The sequence below is a fragment of the Palaemon carinicauda genome, chromosome 28 (assembly GCF_036898095.1).
Source record: "Palaemon carinicauda isolate YSFRI2023 chromosome 28, ASM3689809v2, whole genome shotgun sequence".
Lineage (NCBI taxonomy): Eukaryota > Metazoa > Arthropoda > Malacostraca > Decapoda > Palaemonidae > Palaemon > Palaemon carinicauda.
The window spans coordinates 34,664,299-34,677,397 of NC_090752.1; the positions used below are offsets into that span (position 1 = coordinate 34,664,299).

At 44.2% G+C, this 13,099-nt stretch overlaps 1 protein-coding gene across 2 annotated transcripts in view; it reads right to left on the bottom strand.

The window, feature by feature from the left end:
- The window catches only part of LOC137621492 (uncharacterized), a 92,288-nt gene that overhangs the window by 25,822 nt on the left and 53,367 nt on the right, over nucleotides 1-13,099 (bottom strand). For both annotated transcript variants that reach the window (XM_068351831.1, XM_068351832.1), the window contains exon 3: nucleotides 9,366-9,546. In XM_068351831.1, coding sequence (XP_068207932.1) covers nucleotides 9,366-9,546 — 181 coding nt within the window. The remainder of the gene's footprint in view (nucleotides 1-9,365; nucleotides 9,547-13,099) is intronic.

Sequence of the window (13,099 nt, forward strand, 5' to 3'; positions counted from 1 at the left end):
AACTAGGGTCGGTATCGTCGTGGCGTCGTGAACGAGAGGAGGTATCGTCGTGGCGAAGCGAACGAGAGGAGGTATCGTCGTGGCGAAGCGAACGAGAGGAGGTATCGTCGTGTCGAAGCGAACGGGAGGCGGTATCGTCTTGGTATCGAGAACGAGAAGCAGCTTCGTTCGATAAGGTATCGTCCCGGTATCGAGAACGAGAAAACGTATCGCCCTGGTATCGCGAAGAAGTATCGCCTGGCGCAAGCACACATTCCTCATCCTGGCGTAGAGAGGGAGAAGTTCTCTTTAAAGAAGAACTCCGTTCTCTCTTAGAAGCAGACTTCTTAATCGGCAACGAGTCGTCTTTACGTCTGTCAGACTGGGCGTGAGGGCGGCTAAAGGCTTGTACTAAAGTCAAAAGTTGTTCCTGCATGACAGACATAAAGGATTTAGCAACATCAGCTGGGTCTTGCGGATCCGAAGGGGGGGGCTGACGAATAACACTCGTATCTTCGGCAGCAGGCTTCGTCCTTTTCACAGGCACGGAGTCGAAATCATCCTCCGACGGACAAGGTTCATAACTGCTAGAACCGGGAGAGAAAGAACGAGACCGTTCGTCGCGGTTCCATCTCCTCTTAGTAGGTCTTGAAGCTTCATACTTCCATTTACGTCTGGACGAATTCGGAGAAGAAAACAACACATCCGACTCGTCTTTCCCGTGACGGTCAAGAGCAGCCTGGGAATAGACAACAGGACTGTCTGAGGCGACGGCTGACCGAGGGTACGTACCTCTCACCCCCTTTCGGTCATCGACGTACCTTCTCCCTTGGTCCTGGGAGCTTGGTAGAGGTCTAGGCCTAGGGGTATGACAGATTCGGTCGGTCGCCACCTCCACTGCACTAACACAAGCACTTTCACTTTCCTTACCTTTAAAGGCCTCCAGCTGTTCTTTAATGGCCTTCAACTCGGCCGCCAGGCTAGCGTACCGAGGGTCATCCGTAGATACGGAACCTGTAGGAGGTGCAGGAGTTACTACCTCAAGGGAAGGATCAACTTCCAAAGAGGAATCAATAATAGGATCAATAGAAAAATCTACGCTAAGTTCGTCTTCCTTACCACTAACAGACTTAGACTTAGACCTAGAAGCTCTCCTAACTCTATCGAGCTCTAGCTTACGCACATAGCGCTTCATAATTAACCAATCTTTCTCATCCAAAACCTTACATTCCCCGCACCTATTATCAAGGGCACAAACAAAACCCCTACACTGAGAACAAACAGTGTGAGGATCAACCGCCATTTTGGGTAGTCTCACCTTACATTCCTCATTCGCACAGATACGGTAATGACTCTTTTCACTCATAATGAAAAACAGCAAAAAAAAAGCTAAGAGAAAACAAAATACAACGATCGCCAAAACCCCAAATCAGAGTACTTCACCAAAAAGCAGACTGGTACACCGAGCAGGGAAATCGAAGAAAAACTCTTAATGACGGACCAACGTGTTATCGATCCGGCCGGCAGAGATGAACTGAAGAACAGAAAACGGGAATGATTCCTCCTACCACCCTTTAACGGGTGTTACCACCCAACCACCACAAGGCGGTTGCCTAGTTTTAGAAAAATTCTGCCGAAATAGAGATAATTAGCTATGTATATATAACTGCCAGGTAAGTTCTATTCGTAAAATGTTATTTTCATTAGTAAAATAAATTTTTGAATATACTTACCCGATGATCATGTAGCTGTCAACTCTGTTGCCCGACAGAAATCTACGGTCGGGATACGCCAGCGATCGCTATACAGGTGGGGGTGTACACAACAGCGCCATCTGTGAGCAGGTACTCAAGTACTTCTTGTCAACAAGAACTCAATTTTCTCCTCGGTCCACTGGTTCTCTATGGGGAGGAAGGGCAGGTCCTTAAATTCATGATCATCGGGTAAGTATATTCAAAAATTTATTTTACTAATGAAAATAACATTTTTCAATATTAATCTTACCCGATGATCATGTAGCTGATTCACACCCAGGGTGGTGGGTGGAGACCAGCATACATGTTAACAAAGAAGCTAAGTATCCCGTATTTCATTTTATTAGTTATTCAAAAATAACATAAAATAAATAAGTACCTGGTAAGGAAGACGACTTGAACCATTACTCTGCCTTTATTAAGTACGTCTTCCTTACTGAGCGTAGCGGTCCTCTTAGGATGCTGAACGACTCTTAGGTGCTGAAGTATAAAGGGCTGCAACCCATACTAAAGGACCTCATCACAACCTCTAACCTCGGCGCTTCTCAAGAAAGAATTGACCACCCGCCAAATCAACAAGGATGCGGAAGGCTTCTTAGCCGACCGTACAACCCATAAAAAGTATTCAAGAGAAAGGTTAAAAAGGTTATGGGATTATGGGAATGTAGTGGCTGAGCCCTCACCTACTACTGCACTCGCTGCTACGAATGGTCCCAGGGTGTAGCAGTTCTCGTAAAGAGACTGGACATCTTTGAGATAGAATGATGCGAACACTGACTTGCTTCTCCAATAGGTTGCATCCATAACACTCTGCAGAGAACGGTTCTGTTTGAAGGCCACTGAAGTAGCCACAGCTCTCACTTCATGTGTCCTTACCTTCAGCAAAGCAAGGTCTTCTTCCTTCAGATGAGAATGTGCTTCCCTAATCAGAAGCCTGATGTAGTAAGAAACTGAGTTCTTAGACATTGGAAGAGAAGGCTTCTTGATAGCACACCATAAGGCTTCTGATTGTCCTCGTAAAGGTTTTGACCTTTTTAGATAGTACCTAAGAGCTCTAACTGGGCAAAGTACTCTCTCCAGTTCGTTCCCCACCAAGTTGGACAGGCTTGGGATCTCGAACGACTTAGGCCAAGGACGTGAAGGAAGCTCGTTTTTAGCAAAAAACCGAGCTGCAAGGAACATGTAGCCGTTTCAGATGTGAAAACTATGTTCCTGCTGAAGGCGTGGATCTCACTTACTCTTTTAGCTGTTGCCAAGCACACGAGGAAAAGAGTTTTTAATGTGAGGTCCTTAAAAGAGGCTGATTGGAGAGGTTCAAATCTTGATGACATAAGGAACCTTAGGACCACGTCTAGATTCCAGCCTGGAGTGGACAACTGACGTTCCTTTGAGGTCTCAAAAGACCTAAGGAGGTCCTGTAGATCTTTGTTGGTGGAAAGATCCAAGCCTCTGTGGCGGAAAACCGCTGCCAACATACTTCTGTAACCCTTGATCGTAGGAGCTGAAAGGGATCTTACGTTCCTTAGATGTAACAGGAAGTCAGCAATCTGGGTTACAGTGGTACTGGTTGAGGAAACTGCATTGGCCTTGCACCAGCTTCGGAAGACTTCCCATTTAGACTGATAGACTCTGAGAGTGGATGTCCTCCTTGTTCTGGCAATCGCTCTGGCTGCCTCCTTCGAAAAGCCTCTAGCTCTTGAGAGTTTTTCGATAGTCTGAAGGCAGTCAGACGAAGAGCGTGGAGGTTTGGGTGTACCTTCTTTACGTGAGGTTGACGTAGAAGGTCCACTCTTAGAGGAAGAGTCCTGGGAATGTCGACCAGCCATTGCAGTACCTCTGTGAACCATTCTCTCGCGGGCCAGAGGGGAGCAACCAACGTCAGCCGTGTCCCTTTGTGAGAGGCGAACTTCTGAAGTACCCTGTTGACAATCTTGAACGGCGGGAATGCATACAGGTCGAGATGGGACCAATCCAGCAGAAAAGCATCCACGTGAACTGCTGCTGGGTCTGGAATCGGAGAACAATACAACGGGAGCCTCTAGGTCATCGAGGTAGCGAACAGATCTATGGTTGGCTGACCCCACAGGGCCCAAAGTCTGCTGCAAACATTCTTGTGAAGGGTCCACTCTGTGGGGATGACCTGACCCTTCCGGCTGAGGCGATCTGCCATGACATTCATATCGCCCTGAATGAACCTCGTTACCAGCGTGAGCTTTCGATCTTTTGACCAGATGAGGAGGTCCCTTGCGATCTAGAACAACTTCCTCGAATGAGTCCCTCCCTGCTTGGAGATGTAAGCCAAGGCTGTGGTGTTGTCGGAGTCCACCTCCACCACCTTGTTTAGGTGGAGGGACTTGAAGATTATCAAGGCCAGATGAACCGCCAACAACTCCTTGCAATTGATGTGAAGTGTCCTTTGCTCCTGATTCCATGTTCCCGAGCATTCCTGTCCGTCCAATGTCGCACCCCAGCCCGTGTCTGATGCGTCCGAGAAGAGACGGCGGTCGGGGTTCTGAACAGCCAAAGGTAGACCTACCTTGAGAAGAAAGCTGTTCTTCCACCACGTTAGAGTAGACCTCATCTCTTCGGAAACAGGAACTGAGACCGTCTCTAGCGTCATGTCCTTTATCCAGTGAGCAGCTAGAAGATACTGAAGGGGGCGGAGGTGGAGTCTCCCTAACTCGATGAGCAGGGCCAGCGATGAAAGTGTCCCTGTTAGACTCATCCACTGCCTGACTGAGCATCGGTTCCTTCTCAGCATGCTCTGGATGCATTCTAGGGCTTGGTTGATCCTTGGGGCCGACGGAAAAGCCCGAAAAACTCGACTCTGAATCTCCATACCCAGGAAGACAATGGTCTGGGATGGGACGAGCTGGGACTTCTCTAAATTGACCAGGAGGCCCAGTTCCTTGGTCAGATCCATAGTCCATCTGAGATTCTCCAGACAGCGACGACTTGTGGGAGCTCTTAAAAGCCAGTCGTCTGACGGAGCCGGACACAAGATCATGGTACTGCTGCACAGTCTGTGAACTGTCAACCATGGGGAAGCGAGGAAGTACAGCGACAACCCGAAACTGTCTAGACTGTCTGGGTAGTACAGACAACTCCTTATCGGGTTGCTGAGGTTGCCGCACTGCGTCACAACAAGTCACCTCTGCTGGTTGTTGAACGTCTTCCCAGTGACACACTGACTCCGTAAAAAAAAAAAATCCTCTATCAAGGACTAAGCTTGGACTGCATGTCTTGCAACAAAGCTCAAGGTCTATGGGAGCAGGTGTGGCAACAGACGGGGTTAGCGACTGAAGCGGAACCATTTACCCTCCCTGGAAGTATGTTATGCTTAAATAAAAGTCCATAGGAGGCTAAGCAGCTTAAGGCTCCTCTCCAAATGACAGAGTCCTCAAGGGAATATCAGAAGGAGGGAGAACAGCACTTTCTCATCTACAGGAACCATATCCGAGAAAAGCTAAGTTCTCTCAGTGAGGGTTTCACTGGTGCAAAAGCAGCAGACCAGAAGGCAACGTTATGAAACTGCTTGACAGTCTGTGAACTGTCAAAAACTGAACTGTCAACCACAACAGGAGCGTGAGGACATACAGCACTGGTGTATAAGTAGCAGACCAGAAGGCAACGTCATGTAACTGCATGACAGTTTGTGAGTTGGCAACAACCAAAGATGTGTGGGGAAGCCTCAACTCCCGCCTGACTAGTTTGCTGCTGGCGAGTGGCGGTAACCACAGTGTGTTGCGGAGGCTGACACACCGTGTCAAAACACGGCAGCTTGTGGTAGCTCCCGCACGGTAACGGAGTGCTCTGTGTGTGGGAGTCATCATACATCTGGCAGGGTTGACTGTGCATGGGTGGAGGAGCTCTCACAACAAGAGTGTGAGAGCATGAAGCCATGCCGGGCGCACAACCGTGGGAGGTGTAGGCCCACGGGTGCATCGTCAACCTTCTCCGCAGTCGGAGTGTGGGAGCTGGCAACAACAAAAGCAGAGTGCTGGTGCGTGGGAGGGGCTGCGGTGGGTTGAGGAGCATGCGGTATGGTATGCAGAGCATGCTGTAAGGTATGCAGAGCATGCTGTAAGGTATGCAGAGCATGCTGTAAGGTATGCAGAGCATGCTGTAAGGTATGCAGAGCATGCTGTAAGGAATGCAGAGCATGCTGTAAGGTATGCAGAGCATGCTGTAAGGTATGCAGAGCATGCGGTATGGTATGCAGAGCATGAGGTAAGGCATGCGGCTCATGCTGCATGGTATGCGGCTCATGCTGCATGGAATGCGGCTCATGCTGCATGGTATGCGGAGCATGCTGTAAGGTCTGCAGAGCATGCTGCAATGGCTGAGGAGAATGCCGCATAGTGCTGGAACCCGGCAACTCCTGATGCGGCAGCTCACGCATGTTAGCAGATGGTGCAGCAAGAACATGCGTCTGGCAGTGAGGACTGCGCATCGGTGGAGGAGCTCTCACAGGTGTGGTGTGGGAGCAGGCAGCCGCAGTATCTGCTGAGCGCACAACCTCGGAGGGTTGTAGGTAAACAGGCTGCATTGTCAACCTTCCAGCATGATACTCCTGTATGAAGGAGCAAGCTGAGACTGTATAGTCTGCAGCATGGACCACTAGGGTCTATGAAAGACAACAACAAACGGAGCTACTGTCCGTTGTGACTGAGGGTCTAAAACAGCTGGTGCGGCAACAGACGGAGTTACTGCCTGTTGCGGTACCACCTAGCCTCTCTAAGGAGGTGTGCAGTTGTCGTACTGCAGCGAGTCCGAACTGACCCAGTGGCTACACCTAGGCCGTTGGACTTGCGCGGAAGGGACCGACTTGCACTTAAAAGCTGCAAGATTTGGTCCATGGTTTCTGCGAGAAACCTCTTCCGCAGACGAGGAATAAATGGGCTCTCTCGTCTTTGTGTGGGTGGGGTGATCACGTCGGCAACGTGTGTAGATACACCCGAAACCACAGAGGGAAACGTCTGTTCGTCGATCAAGGCCTGAGGAACCCATAAGTCCTTCGACATTACTTCTCCCCTGGGCTTGGGAGCTTGTAAGAGGTATCGGACTAGGTGAACCACTGGCACGAACAGACGAACCCTCGAACGCAACACTGTAACACTTTGCGCATATCACTTTATCACTTTTGATTTTCTGTTTGCACTTATTTCACTGAACTCGAAACTTTAAGTGGTTTGTACCTGAAACACGCAATCCTATCCTTCATTAAAAGGTAGTAATTGCGAAAGCAGTATTACAATCTAACAGAAAAACATAATGAAAGATAAAGAATTCAGTGGCTGGAAAAGAGACTAAACACTAGATCAAATAAACTACGTTTAAAATCTCTCACCGCATAAAGCCTGGGAACAAGAATAAAACTCTAGAAACGTTTTACCTTCTTCCCCTCTATCGACTAGGGAGAAGAGCAAAAAAAAAAAACGAGAACAACGTTACCCGCTTGAACGAAACGTTTATCCTCCTCTCTCTCCCTCCGTCTCTATCTCTCTCTCTCTCTCTCTTGACTTAGAACCTGAGAGATGAGCCCAATTATATATATCGTTAAAACATATTATTTGTTAAAGGAAAAAAACTGAAAGGTTTCCCAAATAAAAAGTTCCTTTATTAGAATTAAAACCATTTAAGCTAAGAAAGAATGAACGAAACGCTAGAATCGGTTTACTCTTACTGCAACGTGAAACCGTGAATACTCTCTCTCTATCGTAACGATAGAGCGCAAGTTGAACGTTCTGAACGTCAACAACTGCGGAGACTAAACAAAACGTTAGTTCAACTTTGAAAACAGTACGAGACTTATCAAAGAAATTCTTTCAAAAACATAAAATTAAAAAAGCATAAATTCTTAACAGGAAAAACGATATGACGAGCTCAATGTTAATTAACTTCGGTTCCAAGTAAGGACCGCCTACTATTAGGAAAGGTCGCATATTTTTTTTTTTTTTTTTTTTTTTTTAAGGAAAGTTAATCGAAGAGGCCTATAAATGGCGGAGAGATATAAAATAAAAAGTGAAAGAGAGTCTATACTCTCTTCGACACCAACACTTCCGTCTAAGGGAAGGGTCGGCCATTTAAAAGTGAAAGAGAGTCCATACTCTCTTCGTCACCATAATTAATTCAAATTAATTCCAAAAGCTTGCTAAGCTAAAGATAAAGCTTCCTGAATAGCGAAGGCTAAACTCTAGAGCAAATACATCACCAAATCGTGAACAATAACTCCAGAATCAACAGCGTATCCAAGTAGGTCTAGCCGGAGGCACGACAGAGGAAAAATTGAGTTCTTGTTGACAAGAAGTACTTGAGTACCTGCTCACAGATGGCGCTGTTGTGTACACCCCCACCTGTATAGCGATCGCTGGCGTATCCCGACCGTAGATTTCTGTCGGGCAACAGAGTTGACAGCTACATGATCATCGGGTAAGATTAATATTGAAAAAGGACCATTTCAGTCAGGTCTTTCAGCAGAAGCATGATGATAGTAATCCAGTGTTTCCTGGAGTCATCTCTATGAGGTGATAGTCATACTTGTAGGCTTTTCTTATCATCTATACAAACAAGTGTAGTTGTTGTACATTATTACTTGGTGGTAGATGGTTGTCGTCGATGGTGCAGGAGTCTACTTGGCGACAATACAGCCCATAAACCCCTAAAAAGGCATTTTCATGATGGAAAAACCTATTTTTGGAAGGTGCTGTTTGGTTTCCAGAACTGATTCCCAGCTGTAACGTTAGGTTGTTTGGGTATGTGATGATGACGTAGTAATAACGTCACTCATAGCAGATGGTTTTAAGCATTGGAGGTGTTGTGTCGAGTTCAATAGCTCCTGAAATAGAAGGTCTCTCTCATATGCACCGAGTCTGTATTTTGCAAGTTGATACACTGGCTCTAGAACAAAGGAGATATTTCTTTGGTATTTATATTGCACTGGATTTCCTGCTCTATCCTTTCAGAGGAAAATCTGTGGAGAACACACTGCACCGCCCCAAAATTAGGTTTTCCTTTGTCAAAAACCCTTTTTTGGAGGCAATATTCAGCCTATGTTATATTGTACACTATTAACAAAGGCCAATTATTATGTGCTTTATTACTTATAGTCTTTACTGGTGGTGTTTACTGGCCCAGCCCTTTTTTATTAACAAGTTAGGTATTATTTCCTAGATTCCTGTACATGCACGGGATCAAACTGCTACGTTACAGTTCTTTAGTTTGAATACTATTCTATATGTATGGTTGCTAGCAGCTCTCTGACAATTAACTTCTACAAAATAACCCATTTTGTAAATTTACAGAAAACCCCCCTTCATTCCATTCTTGTATTACTAAATGAAGTTATAATTAGTCTACCCCTTTTGCCAATTAGAAATCACATAGTGACCATTTGTAGACATAGCAATGTTTTCTTTTATCACCTGATGGAAATTTATTTTTTGAGTATAAAGCTACTTATATTCTCATTTTGAAGCTAAATGCTGAAATTTATTGTGATATGTGACTAATATTTATTATGGTATATGACAAATACAATTATCCTAATATTTTCAACAGATCCTTACAAGGTTAAAAAATGCTTTTCAATATTAACAACAATAGTTCACCAAAAAATATTTATCAAATTACCTTCATAAGTTTTTCTTTTTTCAGGACATTGCCTTGGTACTGAAGATTCCCGTCCATTAAGTAATTGCACGGCTGATTTCAGATCGAACTTACAGCTAATTATTGCTTGCACCATTTCCTGTTTTGTAAAATTTCTCCCTGCCATGATGGAGAGTTCATCCACAAGAGGACCTAAACGTATCTAATGAAGGAAAACATAAAAAATTGGTAACAAAACTTTATAATTTTTAACACATAGATGATTACAATATAGAATCTTACAAAGGTAACATCAATATAAAATGGTTTCCAAGTAATTTCTGGTAATTACTAACTGGAGAATCAACATAAGCAATAAATTAAACCCTATCAGTTATTTTAAACATATTTTTCCATTTCAAAAGTTTCATTGCTCTCAGTATTTCAATATTAATTGTAATACTGTATCATAATTACTATACAATTCATTTTCAAGTCTTGAGCCTAACCCCTGTACTAAAGGTTCTGTAATAAAATGACAATGAAATTTTTTTGTTTAAAAATGTCAGAGCTACCACTACATGCCTTATGTAACCCATATACAATTATGTTTGTTAGCCCTAGTAAAAATAAAATTTCTAAAAGGAATACATATTTTTCAAGCTATAATAAACCATAAGAACTACAAAATAGAGAATATACTTTCAGCAGAGCAGGAGCGGCCATTAAAATCCGCTAATGAAGTAATTAATAACAGGTGGCGAGTGTGAGCGAGTGGGAAAGTGGAGGGAGGCAGCAGGTGTGGTATGTGATAAGAAAAGGCCAATCAAGGTGAAAGTCAAGATCTATAGCACAGTAATAAGACCAGTGTTAATGAATGGATCTGAAACTTGGGTTTTAAGACAAAAAGAGGAAGCAAAGCCTGAGAGAACTGAGATGAGAATGCTGAGGTGGATTATGGGAAGATCACTTCTTGAAAGATGGGAAAATTATGAAATAAGAAGAATGGCAGAGTAGTAAAGATAACAGAGATGATAAGTGTGTCACGGTCAAGATGGTGTGGGCACATGTTGCGGATGGATGGTGGGGAGGGAGTGAAGAGGGTTTGTGAGGAACCTGTTAGGAGGAGATCAATAGAGAGGCAGAGAATTGAATAGCGAGATAAGGTAAAGGATGAAATGGAGAAAAGAGGCTTGGTGGAAGAGGATGCCTTTGATAGAAGGTATTGGAGAGGGCGTATCAGGTAACTGACCGCTTAATGTAGGGATAACGGTGGGGAAGAAGAAGAAAAGTGAGCACGGGCGAGAAGACCACGGGCAAGCTCCACCTATCAGAAGCACGTCACTTTTGACCTTCAGCTCAAGACTGAAAGTGGTGGTTGACACGGGAAGTTCAACTTTAAAGGACTCAGGTTTGTATAGCTAGGAAAAATACAAATTAATTTTCAAATTTGTCATTTGTTTCTACGCATATATATATCTTTCATGCTTTAAACTAGGAAGACTCACTGATTGGTAAGTTGGAATTCCCCCTAGAACAAAAACTGGTTCATTCTTTTCTTCCTTGGAAAGGTCAATGACCCTAGTCCCATATGGGAGTGTAGGAGAGGACTCCAGCAACCTTCTATCTATCTATAACAGAGATAAGAAGGCTGATAGGACCTGGTCAAGATGATTGATACGTGGTCATATGAAGGATCCCTTTCCTCAAGGGGAGTATGGAACAATATACCTTGCATGTGATGATCAATGGTTTGGTATAATTTCTACCATACTCCCCCTCGTAAGGGAGGACGGGGGGGATACTTCAGATTCTAAAGAATGGAGCTTATCAGCATAAAGTCAGATCTGGTGAGTGCGTTTTAGCTGCTTATTCCCCAAGAGAGGAAGCAGAAAAATTAAGGAGTAAAGAATGTCATTCTACCTTCAATTCCAGACTTATATCTATATGTTACCATAGACAAGATGCTTCCTGTACTGTCTGGGCTAGGCAGATACACTACTACTTGTGGGTATACACCCATAGATAAAAGGCCGTGAAGGTGATTTGTCTTTTCCAAACACCAGCCTTCAACACCTAGCCAACAAAGATTCTTCTTGAAGGTTAAGGATTATACCCCTGACTTGGTGAGTTCTGGTCCTAGCTGGTACCTTGACTATCCCAGCAGTTAAGGGTACACTTTAAAAATTATCTAACAAAACCAAAAGGACATTGTTCTGTGACAACTCTTTCGTGGTCCTTCCACTACTAACAAAGAGTTGTAAACACTCAGGCCTGTAGTGTCAGGTCTTTTCAGGTAGCACCACAGAGCTCACAAAATCATCTCAACTAGATTACCACCCGACACTCCACGTCGAGAAGGGGTTGACAGGATCTAGAACATGGGGTCGTGCACCGACTGGTTCTAGGCTGTTCTGAACAAAGAAGTAAATATTCAAATGAGCCATTAGATCATGAAAAAGTAGGTCATAAGCCACCTCAGGCCCGGGAAAGAGTTGTACTGTGTATGTTGAATGTAAACTGCTGTCATTCTTTTACTTCCCAGGTCAAAGCATGAGGGAGGTTGGAAAAGCACTGAGGGATTTGAAGTTAGGCAACCTAGATCGCAGATGTCCCGTAGTAACAGGCTACCTTCTATCTCCTGGAGGAAGCACCTGATCCCCATAGAGACAGTGCCATAAAAACTCACCCTTGGAAGTAGGGTAAGAGGATTTGGGCCTGAACCATGTGCCCTTGTCACCACTGGGCGCCATTACGCCCAAACGACACTCCACTGGGTTGCGATCTTAGTATTAAATTTTGCCTAAGAATTATAATGTGAAACAAGTATCATGTGTGCCCCTCCCTCTTGCTTGACTTGGATAAAAATTAAGATTGCAATGTTAAGTCAATGTTAGATTTAAGACTTTTGAGATAAATTGTTATTTTACTGATGAAAAAAGATAAACAATAACTTGCTCTGTCCTTTCCCTCCGAGTGAGTCTGTTAAAGTTGATACATTGTTATCTACAACTCGTGACTATCTACAGTAGAATATCCAAGTACTGTAATTAGAAAGCTAATGAGAGACTTAGAGATCAATTGATATGTAATTGAAGATATTCATCCATTCACTTTGAAAGTGTTATGTTCACGTCAAATTATCTTAGACAATAAATCCTCTTTACAATGTAAAAGTCATCTATTTCCCCTGCCTCTCATCATTTATTATTAAATTGCCACAAAAATCAGTGACAAACTGGTGGCAGAAGTGAGATGAAGAGGATGAAATGGTATTAAAAGCAAGTTTTTAAAAATTAGCAAAACACAGTGTCATAGCTACCAAAAATAGGCTTAAGACATGAACAACGATGGAATAAGAAAACGAATAAGGAGAGGGGAATGAAGACACACACAAAGCAAGAGACAGACATCTCAGAAGAAGAAAAACCCAATTAAGAGAACAGCGGATGATAACTAAAAAAAGATAAGGGACGAATGGATTAAGAAGAAAATCCTGACGATGATGTCGAGAATCGCAGTCAGGAGGGGTGGCATAAACAAGTCACCCATGGACGAACAGCAGGGAAGAGACATTAGCGCCCTTCCACAGAGGCAGGCAGGCCGGAACAGCCGACGCCCAAAGGAGGAACCCTTTATGAGACACTCTCGTTCCCCAGAGGACGACACGACAATGTTCCTGTAGGAAACGAAGACGGTACGCCCACCCTAATATGGAGCCCTATTAGCCGATCATCAGAAGCAGTTTGGGGTGCCAGCAAATGCCCTAACAATGG